This window comes from Trichosurus vulpecula, chromosome 1 (genome assembly GCF_011100635.1).
Source record: "Trichosurus vulpecula isolate mTriVul1 chromosome 1, mTriVul1.pri, whole genome shotgun sequence".
Taxonomy (NCBI): Eukaryota; Metazoa; Chordata; class Mammalia; order Diprotodontia; family Phalangeridae; genus Trichosurus; species Trichosurus vulpecula.
The window spans coordinates 12,805,992-12,826,418 of NC_050573.1; the positions used below are offsets into that span (position 1 = coordinate 12,805,992).

The 20,427-nt window shown below is 43.6% G+C and overlaps 1 protein-coding gene across 2 annotated transcripts in view; it reads right to left on the minus strand.

Moving 5' to 3' along the window:
- Positions 1-20,427, minus strand: part of DEPDC5 (DEP domain containing 5, GATOR1 subcomplex subunit) — a 119,301-nt gene that overhangs the window by 73,716 nt on the left and 25,158 nt on the right. For both annotated transcript variants that reach the window (XM_036769142.1, XM_036769134.1), the window contains exons 7-12: positions 10,573-10,622; positions 9,921-9,990; positions 8,455-8,533; positions 3,215-3,276; positions 1,741-1,810; positions 653-725 (exon numbers count right to left, since the gene is read on the minus strand). In XM_036769142.1, the coding sequence (XP_036625037.1) occupies positions 653-725; positions 1,741-1,810; positions 3,215-3,276; positions 8,455-8,533; positions 9,921-9,990; positions 10,573-10,622 (404 nt within the window). The remainder of the gene's footprint in view (positions 1-652; positions 726-1,740; positions 1,811-3,214; positions 3,277-8,454; positions 8,534-9,920; positions 9,991-10,572; positions 10,623-20,427) is intronic.

The window sequence follows — 20,427 nt, forward strand, 5'->3', positions numbered from 1 at the left end:
ATGCAGGAAGCCCCTAGTAAATGCCCTTTATTTCCTTCTTTTCTTCCTGCTCCTTTCTTCCTTCCTCTTCCATCTTTCCTTCCTTCCTCCCTCTCTCCTTCTATCCCTCTTTCTTTTCTTCCTCTCTCCCTCCCTCCTTTTCTTCCCTCTTTCCTTTTTTCTCTCCCTCCTTCCTTTCTTCCTTCCTGCCTCTCTCTCTCCATCCCTCTTTCCTTTCTTCTTCCCTCCATCTCTCCCTCCTTCTCTCCTTCCTTCATCCTCTCTCTATACCATGAGCCCAACAAGGGCAGGAAAAGGCCTTGGCTGACCCTTGTTTCTCCACACCTCTCCCTCCCACCCCGGCCCTGTGCTCCCCACACACCAAAGGCACAGAGGGGCTTTTGGAGTCATTTTCTATCAGGAGAGCTTCTCATGCCCTCGTCTGAGGATGAGGTGGCTCCTCGGCCAGTCCCAGAATCCTGGAATCTCAGCCTCGGGAGGAGCTTTCAAGGCCAGGTCATTCCAGCCTTTGCACCTACTGCAGGAATCCCCAAGCCATCATCTGGGACAACAGTCTTCCAGCCTCTCCCAGCACCTCTAGGCATGTGGGCAGACCCAGAAACCCCATGAACATCTCAGAAAATGGTGGCACCACCAGCTGGCCAAAACCTACTTGTAAAAATCTTCATAAAATCTGCCTTCATGATCCTGTCGAATTGAGGCTCGGTGTGTCTCAGGAAACTCATCTGAGGTAGAGAGAGCAGAGGAGAATGCTCCATTAAGAAGGGCAGGGGGCCCTCTCCCTGCCACTGCTGCCCCAAGGGCTGGTCCACAGCACAGTGAGCTGGCTAGAAGGGACCCAGCCATGCCCCTAATTCCACAGTACTGCACCTCTTAAGATGACTTCCAACCGGGGGAGTCCCCAGGTCACTGACCGGTTCAGTCACGGACCCGGAGATGATGCCATCAAACACATACCCCAAAGACAAAGGACAGAAAGGCCCCACGTGGAAGCCAAACCAGTGCCCGCAGCACTCCCCATGTCAGTCAAAAGCAGAAATAGAATGGGTGCCCACGCACATGAATATCACAGAATTTGACTGTGTCCAAAGACATAAAAGGAGTGAGGAATTAAAAGAAACCCAAGAAGACAGGTGTGACCTGAGGCAGAGCCAAGGAAGCGGAATCAGGACACACTTCAGATGCCCCCCTAAGTACTTCAGGAAGGAAAAAACCATTTGTGCGCTTGGTCCACTTTCCCCAAACTCTCCCTTCCAGTGTGGCCCTCACAGCTGGGGGCCATGAGTGAGTCCAGGCAGGGCACACGTCTCTCCTCCAGGAGGCTTCAGCCCTGGTGCCTCTGACCAGGAAAGCAGCATCCTGGGCCTCTCTGAGCTTTCCTTCTCTATCCTGTGACACAGCTACGTGTGCACATGTCTGCTCTTCCCCACTAGACTGCAAGGGCCATGAAGGCAGGGCTGGTGTCCTGGGCTCCAATCTCGGCCCCAATCGGACAGTGGGCGAGCACTTAGGCTTAGTCAGAGGCACGCATTTAGGTTGGAGGCATTTAGGGTTACCCACATGTCCGTGCCCCAAGAGCAGGCCACTGCGTCCAAAACGCTGATAGGTCAGGGAGGCGGATAAAGCAGATGAAGGCTCTGGCCTCCAGGAGGCTGCGGTCCAGCCAGCGACCAGCAAGCACCCACAACTCACAGAGAGGGGTCAAAGACCATCAGTGAGGGAGGCTGGAGACAGACTCACCAATTGATTTCGCATCATAGAAAGTCCTAGAAAACAGGACCACGGTCACTTCGTGGCTACAATTCTTTTCCTGCACAAGAAAGAGAAGAGTGAGGAGCAGCTGATTTCAGTGTCCTGGTCACCATCTCACCCGATGGAGCACTTTGTGACTCCTGGGGAAGACTGGTCTGCTCCCCCGGCCCCTATCACAAAAATGGGGAGCGGAGGCAATCGGCGTGCGATGCCTGAGACGGGCACGGAGGGGGACAAAGCTGTGGAGGATGGTGGCCCCATGGTTCTCCACAAGACTCACTACTCGGGCCCTCATCCCCAGTAGAGCTGTCAGGCCCAGGTGGCAGAAACATGGGACGCCTGGTGATCCAGTCGGGATCGTCGCCACGCATCGGGGTTCTCTCCCCACCCACTGCTTGTGGAGGTTCCTGGCTGGCCAGACCGCCCAGAAGTGAGATGTCAAGGGGGGACCAGGTGGGCAAACATGAACCCCAGGGTAACAGAGCTGGTCCCTGGCCAGGTCCCATCCCAGCGCAGGAGAGCTTCCAGCAAGCTCTGAGGTCATCTAACCATGAGAGACACAGACCCAGGCCTCTTTCCACCACAGCATGTTCTCGGCTCTCTCTCCCCCGCGTGACCTGGGCTAAAATGTTTCCCTCTCTGGGTCTTGGCGTCTTCATCTGTGCAAATGCGCGCCCTCTGGCCAGCCCAGGCCGGTGCCTCCCTCTCCCCCTTCTGCCTGGCCCAGCCAAGCACCACCTCCTGCCCCTCCCCCATCACTGCACATCCTCCCTGACCTCTCCCTCCCCTCGGGTCTCCTCAAGCGGCTCCAGAAGCACGGGTTCGCACGGGTTCGTTCGAGAATTCACTCCCCCAAACAGCAGCAATGATGAGAGCCAGCGTTCATAAAGCACCTACTGTGCACCAGGCACTGGGCTCAGAGCTTTATGGTCATCATCCTCACACTGCCCTGGGAGGTAGGCGCTATTAGACCCGTTTTACAGGTGAGGAAGCTGAGGAAGACAGAGGTAAAGGGACTTGCCCAGGGTCACACAACTAGTGATGGATTTGAGGCTGGATTTGAACTCAAGTCTTCCTGACTCTGTCCTTGGTACTCTATCCACTTCACTACTGAGCTGCCGTTCCCCTTGGAAAGAAAATAAATACTCAGATATTTTTAAACTAAAGGCCTATCCACTTGGCTTTTAATCTACAAGAGCTCTGTCTAAAACCAAACGCAAATCCCCCAGGGTCCATGATCGCATGAATATTGAGAACTCCTGGTCTGTGAATATCCCTCCTTGTGGATTGCTGCCCGTGTGACCGGCCCAGAGTCACAGTGGCTATTCCGTGTCAGAGGTGAGATCTGGACCCAGGTCCTTCCGGCTTCGAGCTCAGTCTCCAGGGGCCGCCTTAAAGGCTATAATGCACAATAAAGCTTCACCCACCGCACAAGACTCCAAACCAGAAGATCTAAGCGTACCTTCCACTTGGTAAAGAGGTCAGCGAGGAAACCATTCACAGCTTTTTCAAAATACAAATCTCCTGCAAAGGAAGGGATAGAGCAAAGAGTTTATGGGATGCAGACGCTTCTCCCTCTGAACCCCACAGGCGGCAGCGAAGCTAATCTGAGAAAAAGCCGGGGTCCCGTCAGACCAGGTGAGGAGGGCATGGCAGGCAGCTGGGCTTCACTTCACGGGGAACCTTCTACTTGGCTCCTGAAACCCAACCTGGCCTTTGGCACCATCAATAAAAGGAAAATGGGCCTGGGGAGCAAGAAAAATGGAACCCATTCCTAGAGCCAGGAGGAGATGATCGCCAAACACAAACCTGCCAGCTGGATGGGAGAAAGGCCTCCCAGCCTGCACCCTGCCTGCCACAAAAGCCCATCTTTTTAACCCCAGTATCCCCTTGGCATGTAAGATGGCTGAAGATCCCCCAGGCTCTGAAGAATCACAATGCAGAAGTGGGCTGCAGCAGCTACAGTGAAGACACATATAGCCCTCATAAGAAGGTAAAGAGATGGAGCACCGGGAACAAGGGATGAACCAGCAACAAGAACATGGGGTCAAGGTGACCTCGTCATACTGGGACCAGGGGATGAGCTGAGTCATGACTGGAACATGACTCTGGAAACGGGACAGGAAGGAGAGGGGTAGAAAGGAGCAGCATTAATACTCAGGGAAGGAAATCTAGGAAACAGCAGGGGTGGGGTGGGAGGATAGTGGAGCCCATCAGGGTCAAGATCAAAAGAGGCAGCAACACAAGCGATACGATCATCTGTTTGCTCCACACCACCCAGACAGAAAGAAGAACCAGATCGGCAGTCCACTGAAGCACGACATTGTAGTGATGGGGGACTTTCGTGATCCAGACACCTGGCGAAGCCCTCTTTCTGCCAAAAGCAGAACAATTCATAAGATTCCGATTTACCTAAATGACAATCTCAGCCTTCAGAAGGTGAGAAAACTAACAAGAGAGAATTCTCTTCTGGTCTGATTCTCATTATGGGAGAGGCTCTGGCTCCTGGGAACACTGGCAAGGGATGACCACATGTGCCAGCCTGGAGGAAGTGGAGGAAAGCTGGTACATGGGAAGGACAGATGCGGCTAAGCCCGTCTGGGGAGAGGGGCTTCAAAGGGCTTAGAAGAGAGGTAGGAAGGTTCCATGGACTCGACATCTACAGGAGAAGCAGGCAAAGAACGACGGGACGCTCTCGAGACTGGCATTCTGCAGATACAAAGGGAAGTAATACCAGGGAGGAGGACCCGTCAGAAGAGGCCGCTGTGGAAACACAGGCAACTTCTGATTTTAAAAGAGCACATAGAGAAGCAAGAAACAAGGAGAGGGACCACAGAACAAATACAAAGCAAAGGCAAGGGGCTGCAAGACCAGCATCAGGGGCGCTGAATGTCAGAAAGAGCGAAGGCCACAGAAGACCACTGAGGACCAAAAAAGGGGCAGTAGCTGTATGGGAGAAGAGGCCAGCTGAGGAAGGGAGAAGATCACCACCGGCCAAGTTAGCCTGGCTGAAGCAGCAAAGCACCAAGGGAAGAAATAGGAGGTGGCACATGCCAAGAGGGTCAAACCTACAACCTCCCTTCATGCCCCAATGGACATAGTCAAGGACCCTTCGCCTAAGAGTCCCAGGAAGAACCTCTCTCTCTCTCTCTCACACACACACACACACACACACACACACACACACACACACACACATACACACATCACTGGTAACTGTCAGTGCTTCCAGCCTGGTCCCCTAAACCATCATCCAGAGGGGAAGCCCCTATGAAAAGGGCCCATTACCAAAACCAACTGCCACTCAGAGGCAAGTAAGGCCAAGAATGCCAGGAAAAGCAGTGTCCAGACCACGAGACCTGTCCCTGCTGCCATCTTCAAGGAAGTAACCCTTGTGGACTTGGCACCAAGCTCTGCAGGTGCCAAAGCCCCACCTCCTTGGCAGCCACAGACCCAGAAAGTGCTCCCCACCAATGACCATGGCGCTGCCAAGTGATTCTGCCCAGAAACAGATGTGATCTGATTCATGGGGATGACATTAAAGAAAGGGCACTGCCATCTGCCTTGCCACAGAGCCCTATGGACCGCGGGGCCTTTCCATCCAACTTCCAGCTGACACCTCCTGAGAGCTCCTTGGGAGCAGGGCCTCTGGTCTTCCTGTCTATAACCACAGTGCTCTGCACATAGTAAGTGGTAAATAAATGCTTTTTCAATCATTCATTCATTCATGATACAATGACAACAGAAAAAAGACAAAGCTGTTTTCATCTTCTCTTTTCACGGCCAAGGAGAATCACATAAGGACAGCAAGTCAAACCTGATGAATAGGTTGCTGAGAACCAAAGTGACAGTGAGGAAGCCCAGCAATCCTGGGAGAGCTCAAAGAACCTTGGCCCAAATGATGTCCGCCATAGGATAACATGTCAATGAGGCAATTGGGCTGCTCTTGATCATCTTGGCAAGACCGTGGAGAACAGGAAGGGTCAGACAGGACGGGAGAAGGGCACATATTGTCTCCATTTTCAAAAAAAGGAAGAGAATCAAGTTTGCAAACTCTAGGCCAGTGAGCTTGACTTCAATTCCCGGCAAAATTCGAAAGTATCCTATCAAAGGGACAGTTCGAACATCTCCAGAACAGGAAGCAGTAACCACAAAGTGCCAGCCTGGCCTCACTACACACCCCACTACTGGGGGCAGTAAATGAGAGAAAGTGAAAAACAGGAAACAAAATGGGATCATGTCAACTGTGAAATGGGTGAACAAACTGGGGCACAGGAATACAACGGAACAGGCCACAAGACACGACTGATACAGTGTCCGGAGAAACCCTGTAAGACTTGTATAAACTGATGCGGAATGAAGAGAGAATCAACACCAAGGACTCTAAAGTGGACAGAAGCCACAAGAAAAGGCAGGTGTGCTCTGCAATGACCCCTGTAACACCAAGGAGGGCCCCGACCAATGACGAAGCATGCTCCCATCCCCACCCCCTTCAGCGGACATGGGGGATGATGGACGTGGCACTCGGCACTCGCTGTCAAACGTGAGGGCCAAATACGGAAGCTCTGAGTAATGTTTCTTTGTTACAAGAAGAGCTTAACTGAGGTAGAGGGAGGAAAGGCAATTAAAGGGAAATGACTGCGACAAAAGGTAGTGATGGATGTTTAAAAAAAAAAGCAATTCATTCCACACTCACCTTAGCTCCTTTTGCTGGACAGTAAACAGAGAGATCAATTGTTGTGAATATTGTTTATCTAGATTAAAATATTTGATCCTTTCTCTCTGTCTGTCTGTCTCTCTCTCTCTCTCTCTTTAATGCAGGCTAGACCAGGGCTTCTTAAACTTTTTCTACTCACATCTCTTCAGCACTTCTTAAACTGGGGATCGCAAATCTCATTTCAGAAGCGCTGGGCTAGACAATAGTATAATTAGACTGATTCAGAACTGGTCGAATTGTGGGACCCAAAGACTAGTCTCTTATGACTTAATGTCAGTTGGGAAGGGCTCCAGTAGAGTGCCTCAGAGATCTCAGCCTGGCCTTTGTTACTGAACACTTTTATCAGTGACTTCAGTGGAGGCAAGAGGTGTTTATCTAATCTGCAGATGGCACAAAGCTGAGAGGCAGGGCTAGGTGCTGAAATCTGGATTCAAAAAGTCTAGACAGGTGAAACCATTGGGCTAATTCAGATAAGATCCAGCGGAGTTGGGATACATGTCAAGTCTTACACTTGGGTTCAGCAACTGTGGCTTCCCACGTACAACCTGGGGAAGGCAAGCACAGGTGGGGGACGGCTCTGCGGATTATAATGAACCATAAAGGTGGATATGAACCCACAGGGTGAGCAAAGGAGACTGACAGAATCGCGGGGGAGCACGAGGGTGGGAATGGCACCCAGGAATAAGATGATGACAGTTGTTCTGTCCTCTGTGGTGCTCAAAGAGCATCTGGAGAACGTGTTCAGGACATGTTCCCACCATTTGACCAGCTCTGAATCAATCTAATTATACTACTGTTTAGCGCAGCGTTTCTGGGTTCTGGGCACCGCATTCTAGGAAGGACAATGATAAACTGGAGGGGGTCCAGACAAGAGCAAAGGGCACGTCGATGGATCTCAAGTTGGGGCCACAGGGAAATCAGCTAAAAGAACTGGAAGAAGCCTGGAGAAGACTCGGGGGAAGGGGAGAAGAAGCAGGGAACGAGATGGCTATGTTCAGACATCAGAAGATATGTCTCCTGGGAGAGGGATACACTTCTTCTATTTGGCCTGAAAAACAGACCTGGGATCCTCCTAGACTGGAAGGTGCAAGAAGATAAATCGAGGGCTGCTGCCAAGAAAACCCTGCTCACAGTGAGTAGTAGAGCTGTCCCAGAGTGGAATGGCCTATCCTTACAGTTGGTGGCTTCTCCCTACATAAATCTTCAAGCAGAAGGTATAGAACAGACCAGATAGTCACTGAGAAGCCTAACTCAATTAAGTTGTGTGACTCAGAGCTCATGTGTTGCCCAAGGAGAGAAGAAATGTGCCCAGAATGGAAGGTAACCTTAGGGTTAAAGGATTACACAGCTAAGGCTGAAAAGGCCCTGAGGACAAGGACTTGCCCAAGATCTCTCAGCTAGCAAACAGCCAACTCTGACTCTGGAAGTCCCAAAGAGCACAGGAATGAGGCGGCCCAGTGGACAGAGCACTGAGCCTGGAGACAGGGAGATTCAAATTCTAATCTAGCCTCAGACACTTCCTAGCTGCGTGACCCTGGACAAGTCACTTCACTGCCGTCTGCCTCAGTGTCACCATCTGTAAAATGAGGATGATAATACCACCCATCTCCCAGGGTCATTGTGAGGATCAAACAAGACGGTATTTGTAAAGCACTATATAAAGGCTAGCTATTATTATTGACTGAATCCGCAGAATTGGGGGGAAGGAAAGGGAATTAGCGTTTATATCACCCCAACTATGTGCCAAGCACAGTGGTAAGCACTGTACGAAAATCACCTACTATGGAAAGAGTTACAGAGGATCAGAAGGCAGGGATGGGCTTCAGTCCGCGCTACCAGACAGGAAAGCCCCGCAATGAGGAGAGCCCAGAGCCAGGAGCACTGATGCGCCCGCCGGCTGTGGGACGGTGAGATCTTGGCACTGCACCGGGGACAACCCATCAAGAGCCCCAATTCTGAACATCCACAGCTACCAGCAACATTACCATAAATATCAAAATCCCACATTTCACAGCTCATCTGAATAAATATATAAACCATGGCTGAAGTCGAACGGAACACCACCTGAAAAAAACAAAGACAGTCACGTTTTTGCAAGGACTACAGCCAGAGAGCACTCACATAGCACATGAACACAATGGCTTTATAAACAGTGCTTCCCTCCCCCCACTGGCTGGCCCTGCCCCCCCACTGGCTTCACACGGACGCAGATACTAATGTCTACCAGAGGAGGGTAAGGGTGACCAAGCAGAGCTAATGGGGAAGAGGAGGCGGCAGGGATGAGGAGCCCCTCTCATCTCATCATGCACAGGCATGAAGCATAACGTCTATGGCCATGCGTACCTCTGCACATACCCCTACACAGGGAGGCCAAGATCCCTGTGAAATGGAGAGCTGACAAAGGGGAGGGGAGGGACTCACAGAAGTGAGCAAAGGGATTTTTCCTTCTTTTTAATTTATAAACCATAGAGGGGAAGTGATTTAAAGCCTTCCCAAGCCTATACTTGGATATAACAAAACACCTCACCACCGCACTATACGCTTTTAAGCTTCCATAAGAAGCCAAGACACACAATTTCCCCTTTCCTTGGGGACTAACATCTCCATGAACATTAACCGGCCTCCCCAGGCTGTGACACAATGACACCATCCTCCAGGCCAACGAGGTTTAGAGGGTTCAGTGAATCACAGGTACTGAGAGTTGGGAGGGAGCTTGGCTTCCCTGTTTGGGCTCAGGCTGTCTCCCTTTGCACCAATCCAAATCCTGCCCATCTCCTCACTGAAGCCTTCCCTTACTCCAGACTCCAGGGTGGGAAGGGAAGGAACAGTAAGTCATCTGGGAGGAGTGAGATGCCCCGGGTTCACAGCCCTGGGATTTACTACGAGAACCTGGGCAAACCACTTCCCTGATCTCAGGCTCCATACCGGCATGATACTGGCACCAGCCATCCTACAAGGGGGTTGAGAGCAAGTGCTTTGTGATGGTGGTCACTTACTGACAAAGAGCCCCATGCCCCTTGTTCGTACTACCTTGTGATGCTTCTTCTCCTACTGCACTAAATGAATGAGCACGAATTAAGCAGTTACGACAACAGGTTACCTAAATCTCGCACTGCTGTCTCCCCAAACGGCAGGGAAGCTCCTTCAGGGTGCACACAGACCGTGCCCTCAGCTACTTGGAAACCCCCACCCCGTCTCCGTCGTTGGGTTCCACTGTCATTGTGCTGAGGCACAGAGAAGCCAGACTCGATCTTTCCTTCCCCAAAGAAAACCACCCTCAAAAGGAAATGACCAGCACTGCCAGGCCGCAGACAAGCAAAGGCAGATGGACGGGCGCCAGCACAGACTGTGGTGCTTGTCCACATCGTGCATGAGCCTGCTTTTCCAGGACGAGCATGGCGTGGGTAGGGGCTGCAGCGGCTGCTGCTGAGGACTCTAGAAGGGCTCTTACCCGTGTGTCTTCGCTGATGTACCCACACATGACCTTCTCACTCTTCACCCACAGCTCACCTGCCTGGGCCCTGAAAGCAAGAGACCACAAAAGGTATTTCAGAGGAGTCTTACACACAAGGGGAAGCGTACGCAGAAGAAAACCAGAGTAAGATTGAGGTTTGATATCAGACAAAAAAGAAAACAAAACCCAAAGTGAGAGCTGTCCAAACATGAGGCAGGAGGGTAACCTTGGGAGGTGGTGGACTGCCCTTCCCCAGAGGTCCTGCCATAATCACAGCACACATTTATATTGAGCTTTAAGGTTTGTGAAACCCTCATGTTCTTTCATTTGGTGTTTACAACAACTCTAGGAAGTCAGTGCTATCATTAGCCCCACTTTACAGATGAGGAAACCGAGGCCCATCAAGGTGAAATAACTTGACCATGGTCACAAAGTAGGTGAGTGGCAGAGGTGAAATTTGAACCCAGGTCCTCAGACTTCACACCCGCTGTTCTTTCCAAGTCAGGTGCTGCTTCTCTTAGTCCCAACATCTGTGTTATTTTTACTACGACTGCCTCCCTTTGAGGTAAGTAAAAGCTGACATTTCATGGGAAGCCCCCATCGCTAATGTTCTACACAGCTGCTACAGCCCACGCAGAGCGAGACTCACCGGATACCTGCCAATTCCACCTTCTGAGTGATGTAGGCGCATGTGCTGACCTGGGAGAGAAGAAGAGAGAAAGAAAGGGAGAGTCAGCACGCGGAGGCCGCTGAAGGAGCAAGCCTCCAGGCTGCCCCAAAGTCTGATGAACACGTTAGGATAAGCTTCATACAAAACACCACCAGGCAGGCACGGGGCTGGGCTCGAAGATGGTGAAGCTTGTAAACGGCTAAGAAAGCCGAGTCAGGGGAGATGCTGACCCTGCTTCACACACACACATCTAAGTCACAAAGCAGTGATCGTGAAAACAATCTGGTTCTGGCTAAGAAATAAAGTGGTGGATAGTGGAAAAGATGAGATAGACAACAGTAACTGACTATAGTAATCTAGTGTTTGACAAATGCAAAAATCTAAGCTTTCAGGGTAAGAACTCACCACCTGACAAAAGCAGTTTGGCAGAAACAAAACAGAACAACATCTCATACCATATACCAAGATAAACTCAAAATGAGTAAATGACTTAGACATAAAGGGTGATCTCATAAGCAAATTAGGGGAGCACGGAATATCTTACCTGTCAGATCTATATATGAAGTGAGATTTATGACCAAATAACAGATAGAGAGTATTACAGGATGGAAAATGGATAGTTCTGATTACATGAAATTAAAAAGAGTTTGCACAAACAAAACCAATGCAGTCAAAACAAGGAGAGCAGGAAACTGGGGGAAAAATTTATAACCTCTCTAATAAAGGCATCATTTTTCAAATATTTAGGGAACTGAGCCAAACTTATAAAAAATAATAAGAGCCATTCCCCAAATGATAACTAGTCAAAGGATATAAACAGGCAGTTTTCAGAAGAAGAAATCAATGTTACCAATAGTCACATGGGAAAATGCTCTAAATTACTATTAATTAGAGAAATGCAAATTAAAACAACTTTGACGTACCTCACATGTATAAGATTGGCTAAGACAACAGAAAAGGAAAGTGTTTAAGGTGATGTGGGAGAATAGGGACACTTCCGCTGTGGGTGGAGATGTGAACGGATCCAACCATTCTGGGGAACAATTTGGAACTATGCCCAAAGGGCCATAAAATTGTGCATACTCTTGGACCCAGCAATACCACTACTAGGACTATACCCCAAAGAATTCAAAAGAAAAAGGGAAAGGACCTATATGTACAAAAATATTTAAAGAAGTTCTTTTTGTGGTGGCAAAGAATTAGAACTTGAGGGGTTGCTCATCAATTGGGGAATGGCTGAACAAATTGTGGTAAACGATTGTGACGAAATATTATTATGATATAAGAAATGATGAAGATGGATTCAGAAAAACCACGGAAGACTTATATGAACTGATGCAAAGTGAAGTGAGGGGAACAGGATCTTCTGGTATATGTATGCACATTGTGCACAGTAAAGACAATATTCTAAGGTTTATCAACCACGAAAGACTTAGCTACTCTGATCAATTCAGTGATCCAAGACAAGTCCAAAGGACCCAGGATGAAAAATACTATCCACCTCCAAAGAGAGCCGACGAACTCTAAATGTAGATTGAAGTAGATTTTTTTTTTACTGTTTCTTGCTTTTTATTATTTTTCTGGGGGGAGAGCAACATCGCTAATATGGAACTATGTTTTGCATGACTTTACTCCTTATTTTTAATTTATGGAATAAAACAAGCATTTCCATAACATTGTACATGGAACTGCAAATCTACTATGCATGTCTTGCTATTCCTTTCAAATATACAACAAAACTATAATGTAAATTTATTTTTTTTCTTTCCCCCCCTCCCTCACCCTAGAGATGGCTACCATTAGACACAAATAGGTGTATATATATGTAAAACTATTCTATACACACTTCTATTTATCAGTTCTTTCTCTAGATGCAGATACTGTCTTTCTTCATATGTCTTTTATAGTTAATTTGGGTATTTATAATAGTCAAATAACTTATTCACTCAAAGTCGTTCTTAAAACAATATTGCTGTATATTGTGTATAATGTTCTCTTGGTTCTGCTCATTTCACTCTTCATTATTTCATGCAAGTCTTTCCATGTTTTTCTAAAATCACTGAGCTCATCATTTCTTACAGCACAGTGGTATTCCATCGAAATTATATATCACAACTTGTTCAGCTGTTTTCCAATGACAGGCATCCCTGAAATTCCCAGTTCTTTGCCACCATAAAGAGAGCTGCTATAAACATTTTAGAACATATAGCTTCTTTTCCTTTTTCCCTAATCATTATCTTTGGAAATAGACCGAGTAGCAGTATTGCTACAGCAAAGGGTATAGTTAGCTTAATGACTCTTTGGGCATAATTCCAGATTGCTCTCCAAAATCAATTCCTAATTCCATCAAAAATGAATTAGTGTCCCAATTTTTCCACATCCCCTCCAACATCTGTCAGTTTTCCCTTCTACCATTTTAACCAATCTGATGGTGTAAAGTGATATCTCAAGGTTGTTTTAATCTGCACTTCTCCAATTAATAATGATTTAGAGTATTTTTTCATGACTATAAATTGTTTTGATTTCATTGGATAATTATCTGTTCATGTCCTTTGACCATTTATCAATTGGGGAATGACTCACATTCCTACAGATTTGAAAAAGTTCTTTATACACTTTAGATATGAGACCTTTATCTAATAAACTGTCTATAAAATTTTTTCCCCAATTTTCTGCTTTCCTTCTAATCTTGATATTTGTTTTATTTGTACAAAAATTTTTAATTTAATGTAATCAAAATTATCCATTTTACACCTAACTTTTCTTTCTATCTCTTGTTTATTCATAAATTGTTCACCTACCCGTAAGTCGATAAGTAATTATGTTCCACATTCTAATTTTCTTGGAAAATCTCTCTTTATATCTATATCACATAACCATTTTGACCTTATCTTGTGCTGATCTATATCCTGCGACTAGACCCAGATGTCTCTGGAGGAGAAAGTGAGTCTGGTGACTGCACAGCCCTCTCTCACTTAAATCCAATTCACTTGCATGTCATGGCATCACCTCCCTGATGTCATGGTCCTCTTCAAGAATGAAGGACAAACAATAATAATCTTGGTAAATGGTGTGAGATATTGGTCCATGACCAGTTTCTGCCATACTGCTTTCCAATTTTCCCAATAATTTTTACCAAATAATGAATTCTTATCCCAAAATCTTAAGTCTTTACACTTGTCAAATACAAGGTTATTACATTTATGTGATGGTATAAATTGTATATCTACTCTATTCCATTGATCTACCTTTCTATTTCTCAGCCAGTACCAGATAGTTTTGATAATTACTGACTTATAATACAGTTTTAAGATCTGGCACTGCTAAACCTCCTTCCTTTACACTTTTTTTTATTATTTTCTTTGCTATTCTTGACTGCTTGTTTTTCCAAACAAATTTTACTATTTTTTCCTAATTCAGTAAAATAATTTTTGGTAATTTAATTGGGATGGCACTGAATATATAAATTTGGGTAAAATTGTCATTTTTATTATATTGGCTCTGCCTACCGATGAACAATTAATATCTCCAATTATTCAAATCTGCTATTATTTGTGTAAAACTTTTTTTATAATATTTTACATTTTATTTAGTATTTATATAGCTCCTGGGTGTGTTTTGGCAGGTGTAATCCCAGGCATTTTATACTGTCTAGAGTTGTTTTAAATGGGATATTTTTTACTATCTCTTCTTGCAGAAATTTGTCTGTGAAGTATAGGAATGCTGATGATTTACAAAGATTTACTTTATATCCTGCTGCTTTGCTAAAATTATAAATTCTTTCAACTAACTTTTTAGTTGAGTCTTTGGAATTTTCTAAGAATATCATCACATAGAAGCAAAGAGACAGTTTTATCACCTCATTCTCTATTCTGATTCCTTCAATTTCTTTTTCTTCTTTTATTACTATTACTAAGATTTCCAACACAGTACGAAATAATATTGGTGACACTGGGCTTCCTTGTTTAACACCTAATCTTATTGGGAAGTCTCTACTTTATCCCCATTACAAATGATTCTTGTTGATGGTTTTAGATAAACTTTTTTTTTTTATCAATTTAAGGAAAAATCCATTTATACCAAAATTTTCAAGGATTCTTAATAGAATTAAGTGTTGAACTTTATCAAAAGCTTTTTCTGCACCTACTGATATAATAACATGGTTTTTTAAATTTTTCTTATTAATGTAATCAATTATGTTAATAGTTTTCCTTATGTTAAACCATCCCTGCATTCCTAGCATAAATCCCACTTGATCATAACATATAATCTTGGTAATATATTGTTGTAATTTTTTGCTAGTATTTTATTTAGGATTCTTGCATCTATATTCAACTTGACAACAATAAACTGCCATAAATAAAATAAGACAAATTAAAAATAAAAATGAGTAAGCAAAGGAAAAAGAACCCAGCCACAGAAAGCTACTTTGGTGTTAAAGAAGATCTGGGTTGATATTCAGAGGAGGATAGTGAAGTGAAAAAAGTTACTCCTACTCCAAAGAATAACATCAAATGGTCACAAGCCCAAAAAGAAATATTGGGAGAACTTAAAAAAGAATCCAAAAATCAAACAAAAGAGGAGGAAAAATTAGAAAATAAAACCAAAACAACCCAAGAAAATTATGAAAAGAAAGTTAACCAATTAGAAAAAGAGACACAAAATCTTAAGGAAGAAAATAACTCCTTAAAAATTAGAATTCAGCAAGTGGAATCAAATGGTGTTGTAAGACAATAAGATATAATAAAACTAGAAAAAAATAGCACAATCTGAAACATCTCATTAGAAAAACAACTCAGGGGCAGCTAGGTGGCACAGGGAGTAGAGCACCAATCCTGGAGTCAAGAGAACCTGAGTTCAAATCTGGCCTCAGACACTTGACACATGTACTAGCTGTGTGACCTTGGGCAAGTCACTTAACCCTAATTGCCCTGGCCAAAAAAAAAAAAATCAAGAAAAAAAGAAAAAAAAGGAAAACAACTGACCTGGAAACAAATCGAGGAGAGACAACATAAGAATTGTGAGACTACCTGAAAATTATGATTAAAAAAAGAATATGGTACAATATTACAAGAAATTATTAAGGAAAATTGATCTGAAGTTCTAGAACAAGAGGGTATAGTAGAAACAGAAAGAATCCACCAATCACCACCTGAAAGAGACTCCAGAAAGAAAATTTACAGGAATGTCATATCCAAGATTCAAAATTGTCAGGTTAAAGAAAAAATATTGCAAGCAACAAGAAAAAAAAAGTTTAATACTGCAGAAAAACAATCAGGATTTCACAAGACCTAAAAGCTTCTACACTAAAAGATCATCAGTCTTGGAACATTATATTTTGAAGAGCAAAGGAGCTTGGGCTGACTGCATCCCAAAATAACTTAGCCAGCAAAGTTGAACATAATCCTGAATAAAAAAAATAAATATTTGACAAACTGAAAGACTTGCAGGTATTTGTAACAAAAAGACCAGAACTCAACAGAAAATTTTGATATGAAAGATCCAGAAGAAATATAAGGAAATCATTAAAGACTAATTATAAAGCACTGATTAAGGTCAAACTGTTTACGGTATATGAAAATGTTATATTAGTAATTATTAGTAGTAATAATATTCTTGAAATTTATCATTAATAAAGTACTTTGAAAGAAAGACTGGATCTGAGTAGTGTATGATGAGGTGATTCTAAAAAACAAAACTGGGTAGGAAAAGGTTAAAAGGAGAAATTATCTCATAAAAACAGGGTGTGAAAGGAAGAACTGATAAAGAGGAAACAGGTAGGGGTGGAGAGCTGTTAATATTCTTATCTGGATTGAAGAGAAAACAACATCTGAATACGTATGTGTACATCTGAAAAGATTTAGAAATCCTCTAAACTTCTAGAGAGGTAAGAAAACTGGGGCAGGGGAAGCTAGGTGGCACAGTGAGTAGAGCACCTGCCCTGGAGTCAGAAGGACCTGAGTTCAAATCTGGCCTCAGACACTTACTCAGACACACTAGCTATGTGACCTTGGGCAAGTCACTTAACCCCAACTGCACTGCCTTCCCCCCTCCAAAAAAAAAAAAAAAAAGAAAATTGGGGGACACAGTGGAGGAGGGATTTTTAGAAGGGTGTATAGACTAAGATTAGGAGGGTGAGGTAAATACATAAGGGAGGGACTTTTAGAGTGGCTGGTAAAATAAGGAATTAGACTATAAGGGGAGAAGATAAGGTAAGAGGGTAAAGGTAAAAAGAGAAGCTAAGAAGGAAAATAATAAATAAAAATAAGATGGAGGGAAATTCACAAATAATGATTTTAACTTTGAATGTGAATAGAATGAACCCATCCATTAAATGGAAACAGATAGTAGAATGGATTAAAAATCAAAATCTGACAACATGTTGTTTACAAGAAACACAATTAAAAATGAGATGGGGAGCCAAGATGGCAGACAGAAGGGAAAGACACACCTGAGCTCACCCCCAAACCCCTCCAAAGACCTTTAAATAATGCCCTAAAACAAATTGTGGAACATCAGAACCCACAAAAGGATGGGGTGAAACAATGTTCCAGCTCAGGACAACTTAAGAGTTTGTCAGGAAAGGTCTGTCACACCTGGGTGAGAATGGAGCAGTCCAGCACAGGTGACTCCAGCACAGCCTCAGTCCCAGCAAACCAGGAGTAGGCCTTGGGAGCCACTGAAATCAGCAGTGGCAGCAGCTGCTTCCAGAACTCTCAGCCCACAGACAAAAAGGGGTTTGAACAACTGGTCAGAAGGAGATTATAGGGATCTCTTTGCTCTAAGGCAGGACTCTGTTGCTTTTCATAATCAGATACTGGCTGCAGTCATGGGTGGTAGTCCCACAGTGAAGAGGAGCACTAGAATTCCAGAGCTCACCGCTGCAGTGGAGCAGGGACCCTCCTCACAGTTCCAGGGCAGAAAAGAGTGCTCACGGACCAGCAGAGCACAGGCCAGGAGAGTAGTAAATGCACTTTTCTCTAGATCATACCACCCTGGAAGAACTGAAAACTTACAGGTCCCTAGAAGTATCTCTGAAAACAGCTGCACAAAACGCCTGAAGCTTGGGGCAGTGCACCCTCCACCCTGGAAGCAGAGTTCCACTTTAGCAAAGAGTGAAAAATCAAGTAGTAGGATGGGAAAATGAGCAAACAGAAAAAAAAATTCTGACCATAGAAAGTTACTATGGTGACAAGGAAGATCAAAACACACACTCAGAAGAAGATAACAAAAGTCAAAATTCCTGCATCCAAAGCCTCCAAGAAAAATACGAATTGGTCTCAGGCCATGGAAGAGCTCAAAAAGGATTTGAAAAATTAATAAGAGAGGTAGAGGAAGAACTGGGAAGAGAAATTAGAGTGGTGCAAGAAAATCATGAAAAAAGAGTCAACAGCTTGTTAAAAGAGAAGAAAAAATAGGAGAGAAAAAGAAGAAAATAACACCTTAAAAAAGAGAATAGACCAAATGGTAAAAGAGGTACAAAAATCCAATAAGGAGAAGAATGCCTTTAAAAGCAGAATTGGCCAAATGGAAAAAGAGGCACAAAAATTCACAAAAGGAAAGAACTCATTAATAAATAGAACTGGACAAATGCAAAAGGAGGTAGAAAACCTCACTGAAGAAAATAATTCCTTAAAAATTAGAATTGAATAAGTGGAAGCTAATGACTCTATGAGAGATCAAAAAACAATAAAACAAAACCAAGAGAATGAAAAAATAGAAGGCAATGTGAAGTATCTTATTAGAAAAACAACTGACCTAGAAAAAAGATCTGGGAAAGATAATTTTAAAATTATTGGACTTCTTGAAAGCCATGACCAAAAAAAGAGCATAGATATCATCTTTCAAGAAATCATCAAGGAAAACTACCCTGATATTCTAGAAGCAGAGGGTAAAACAGAAATTGGAAGAATCCACCAATCACCTCCTGAAAGAGATCCCAAAATGAAAACTCCCAGGAATATTATAGCCAAATTCCAAAGTTCTCAGGTCAAGCAGAAAATATTGCAAGCATCTAAAAAGAAACAATATCATGGAGCCACAGTAAGGATAACACAAGATTTAACAGCTTCTATATTAAAGGATAAGAGGGCTTAGAATGTGATATTTTGGAGGACAAAACAGCTAGGATTACAACCAACAATCACCTACCCAACAAAACTAAATACAATCCTTCAGGGAAAAAAAATGGAAATTCAATGAGATGGAGGACTTTCAAGCATTCCTGATGAAAAGACCAGAGTTAAATAGAAAATTTAACTTCCAAATATAAGACTCAAGAGAAGCATAAAAAAGTAAATAGGAAAGGGAAATCATAAGAGACTTAAGGTTAAAATGTTTACATTCCTATATGGGAAGATGACAGTTGTAACTCATAAGAACTTTCTCATTATTAGGGAAGAATATATAGAGAACATAGGTGTGAACTGAATATGATTGAATGACATCTAAAAAAAATAAAATTAAGGGGTGAGAAAGAGGAATGCACTGGAAAAAAACATGAAAGGGAAAGGTAAATTATCTCACATAAAAGGTAAGAAAGAGCTAGTAGAGAGGAAGATGGGGGAAGGGGCAGGGAATGCCTGAACCTTATTTTCACTGGAATCGGCTCAAAGAGGGAATAACATACACACTCAATTGGATATGGAAATCTATTTTACCCTACAGGAAAGCGGAGAGGGGGTAGATAAGAGAAAAACAAGGGGAGTAAAGTGCTCATAAAAGGAGAGTAGATCAGGGGAGGCAACAGTCAGAAGCAAACACTTTTGAGGAGAGACAGGGTGAAAGGAGAGAGAAAATAGAATTAACAGGGGAAATAGGATGGAGGGAAAAACAATTAGCAGTCATAACTGTGAAAAAATTTTTGACGCAAGTTTCTCTGATAAAGGCCTCATCTCTCAGATATACAGAGGAATAAGTCAAATTTACAAAAATAAGGGCCTTTCCCCAATTGACAATTGATTAAAAAAAATATGAGCAGTCAGTTTTCAGATGAAGTAACCAAAGCTACCTATAGCCATATGAAAAAATGCTCTAATCAGCACTTCTTAAATTGGGTCATGACCCAACATGAGGTCACAAGCAACAGTTTAAGAAATGCTGAAGGGGTCTTGAGTGGAAAAAGTTTAGGAAGCCCTGCTCTAAATCACTATTGATTGGAGATGTGCAAATTAAAACAATACTGAGGTACTAGCTCACACCTATTAGGTTGGCTAATAGGACAGAAAAGGAGAGTGATAAATGTTGGAGGGGATATAGGAAAATGGAGACACTAATGCACCATTGGTGGAGCGGTGAATTGATTGAACGATTAGGCAGAGCAATTTGGAACTATGCCCAAATATTTATAGCAACTCTGGTGGCAAAAAATTGGAAACTGACGGGATGGCTGAACAATTTGTGGTATATGATTATGATGGAATACTGTTGTGATATAAGAAATGATGAGCTAGATGCTCATCATAAAAACATGGAGAGACTTACATGAACTGATGCAAAGTGAAGTAAGTAGAACCAGAAAAACACTGTACACAGTAACAATATTGTAAGATGATCAACTGTGACTGATTTAGCTATTCTAAGCAATACAATGATCCAAGACAATTCTGAGAACTTATCATGAAAAATGCTATCCATCCCCAGAGAAAGAACTGATGAAAATACAACATGACTAATATGGAAATATATTTTACATGATTACACATGTATAATCTACATCAAGTTGCTTGCCTTCTCAATAAGGGGGGTGGGGAGGGAGGGAGAGAATTTGGAACTCAGTTTTTAAAATGAATGTTGAAAATTGTTTTTACATGTAATTGGGGGAAAATAAAATAT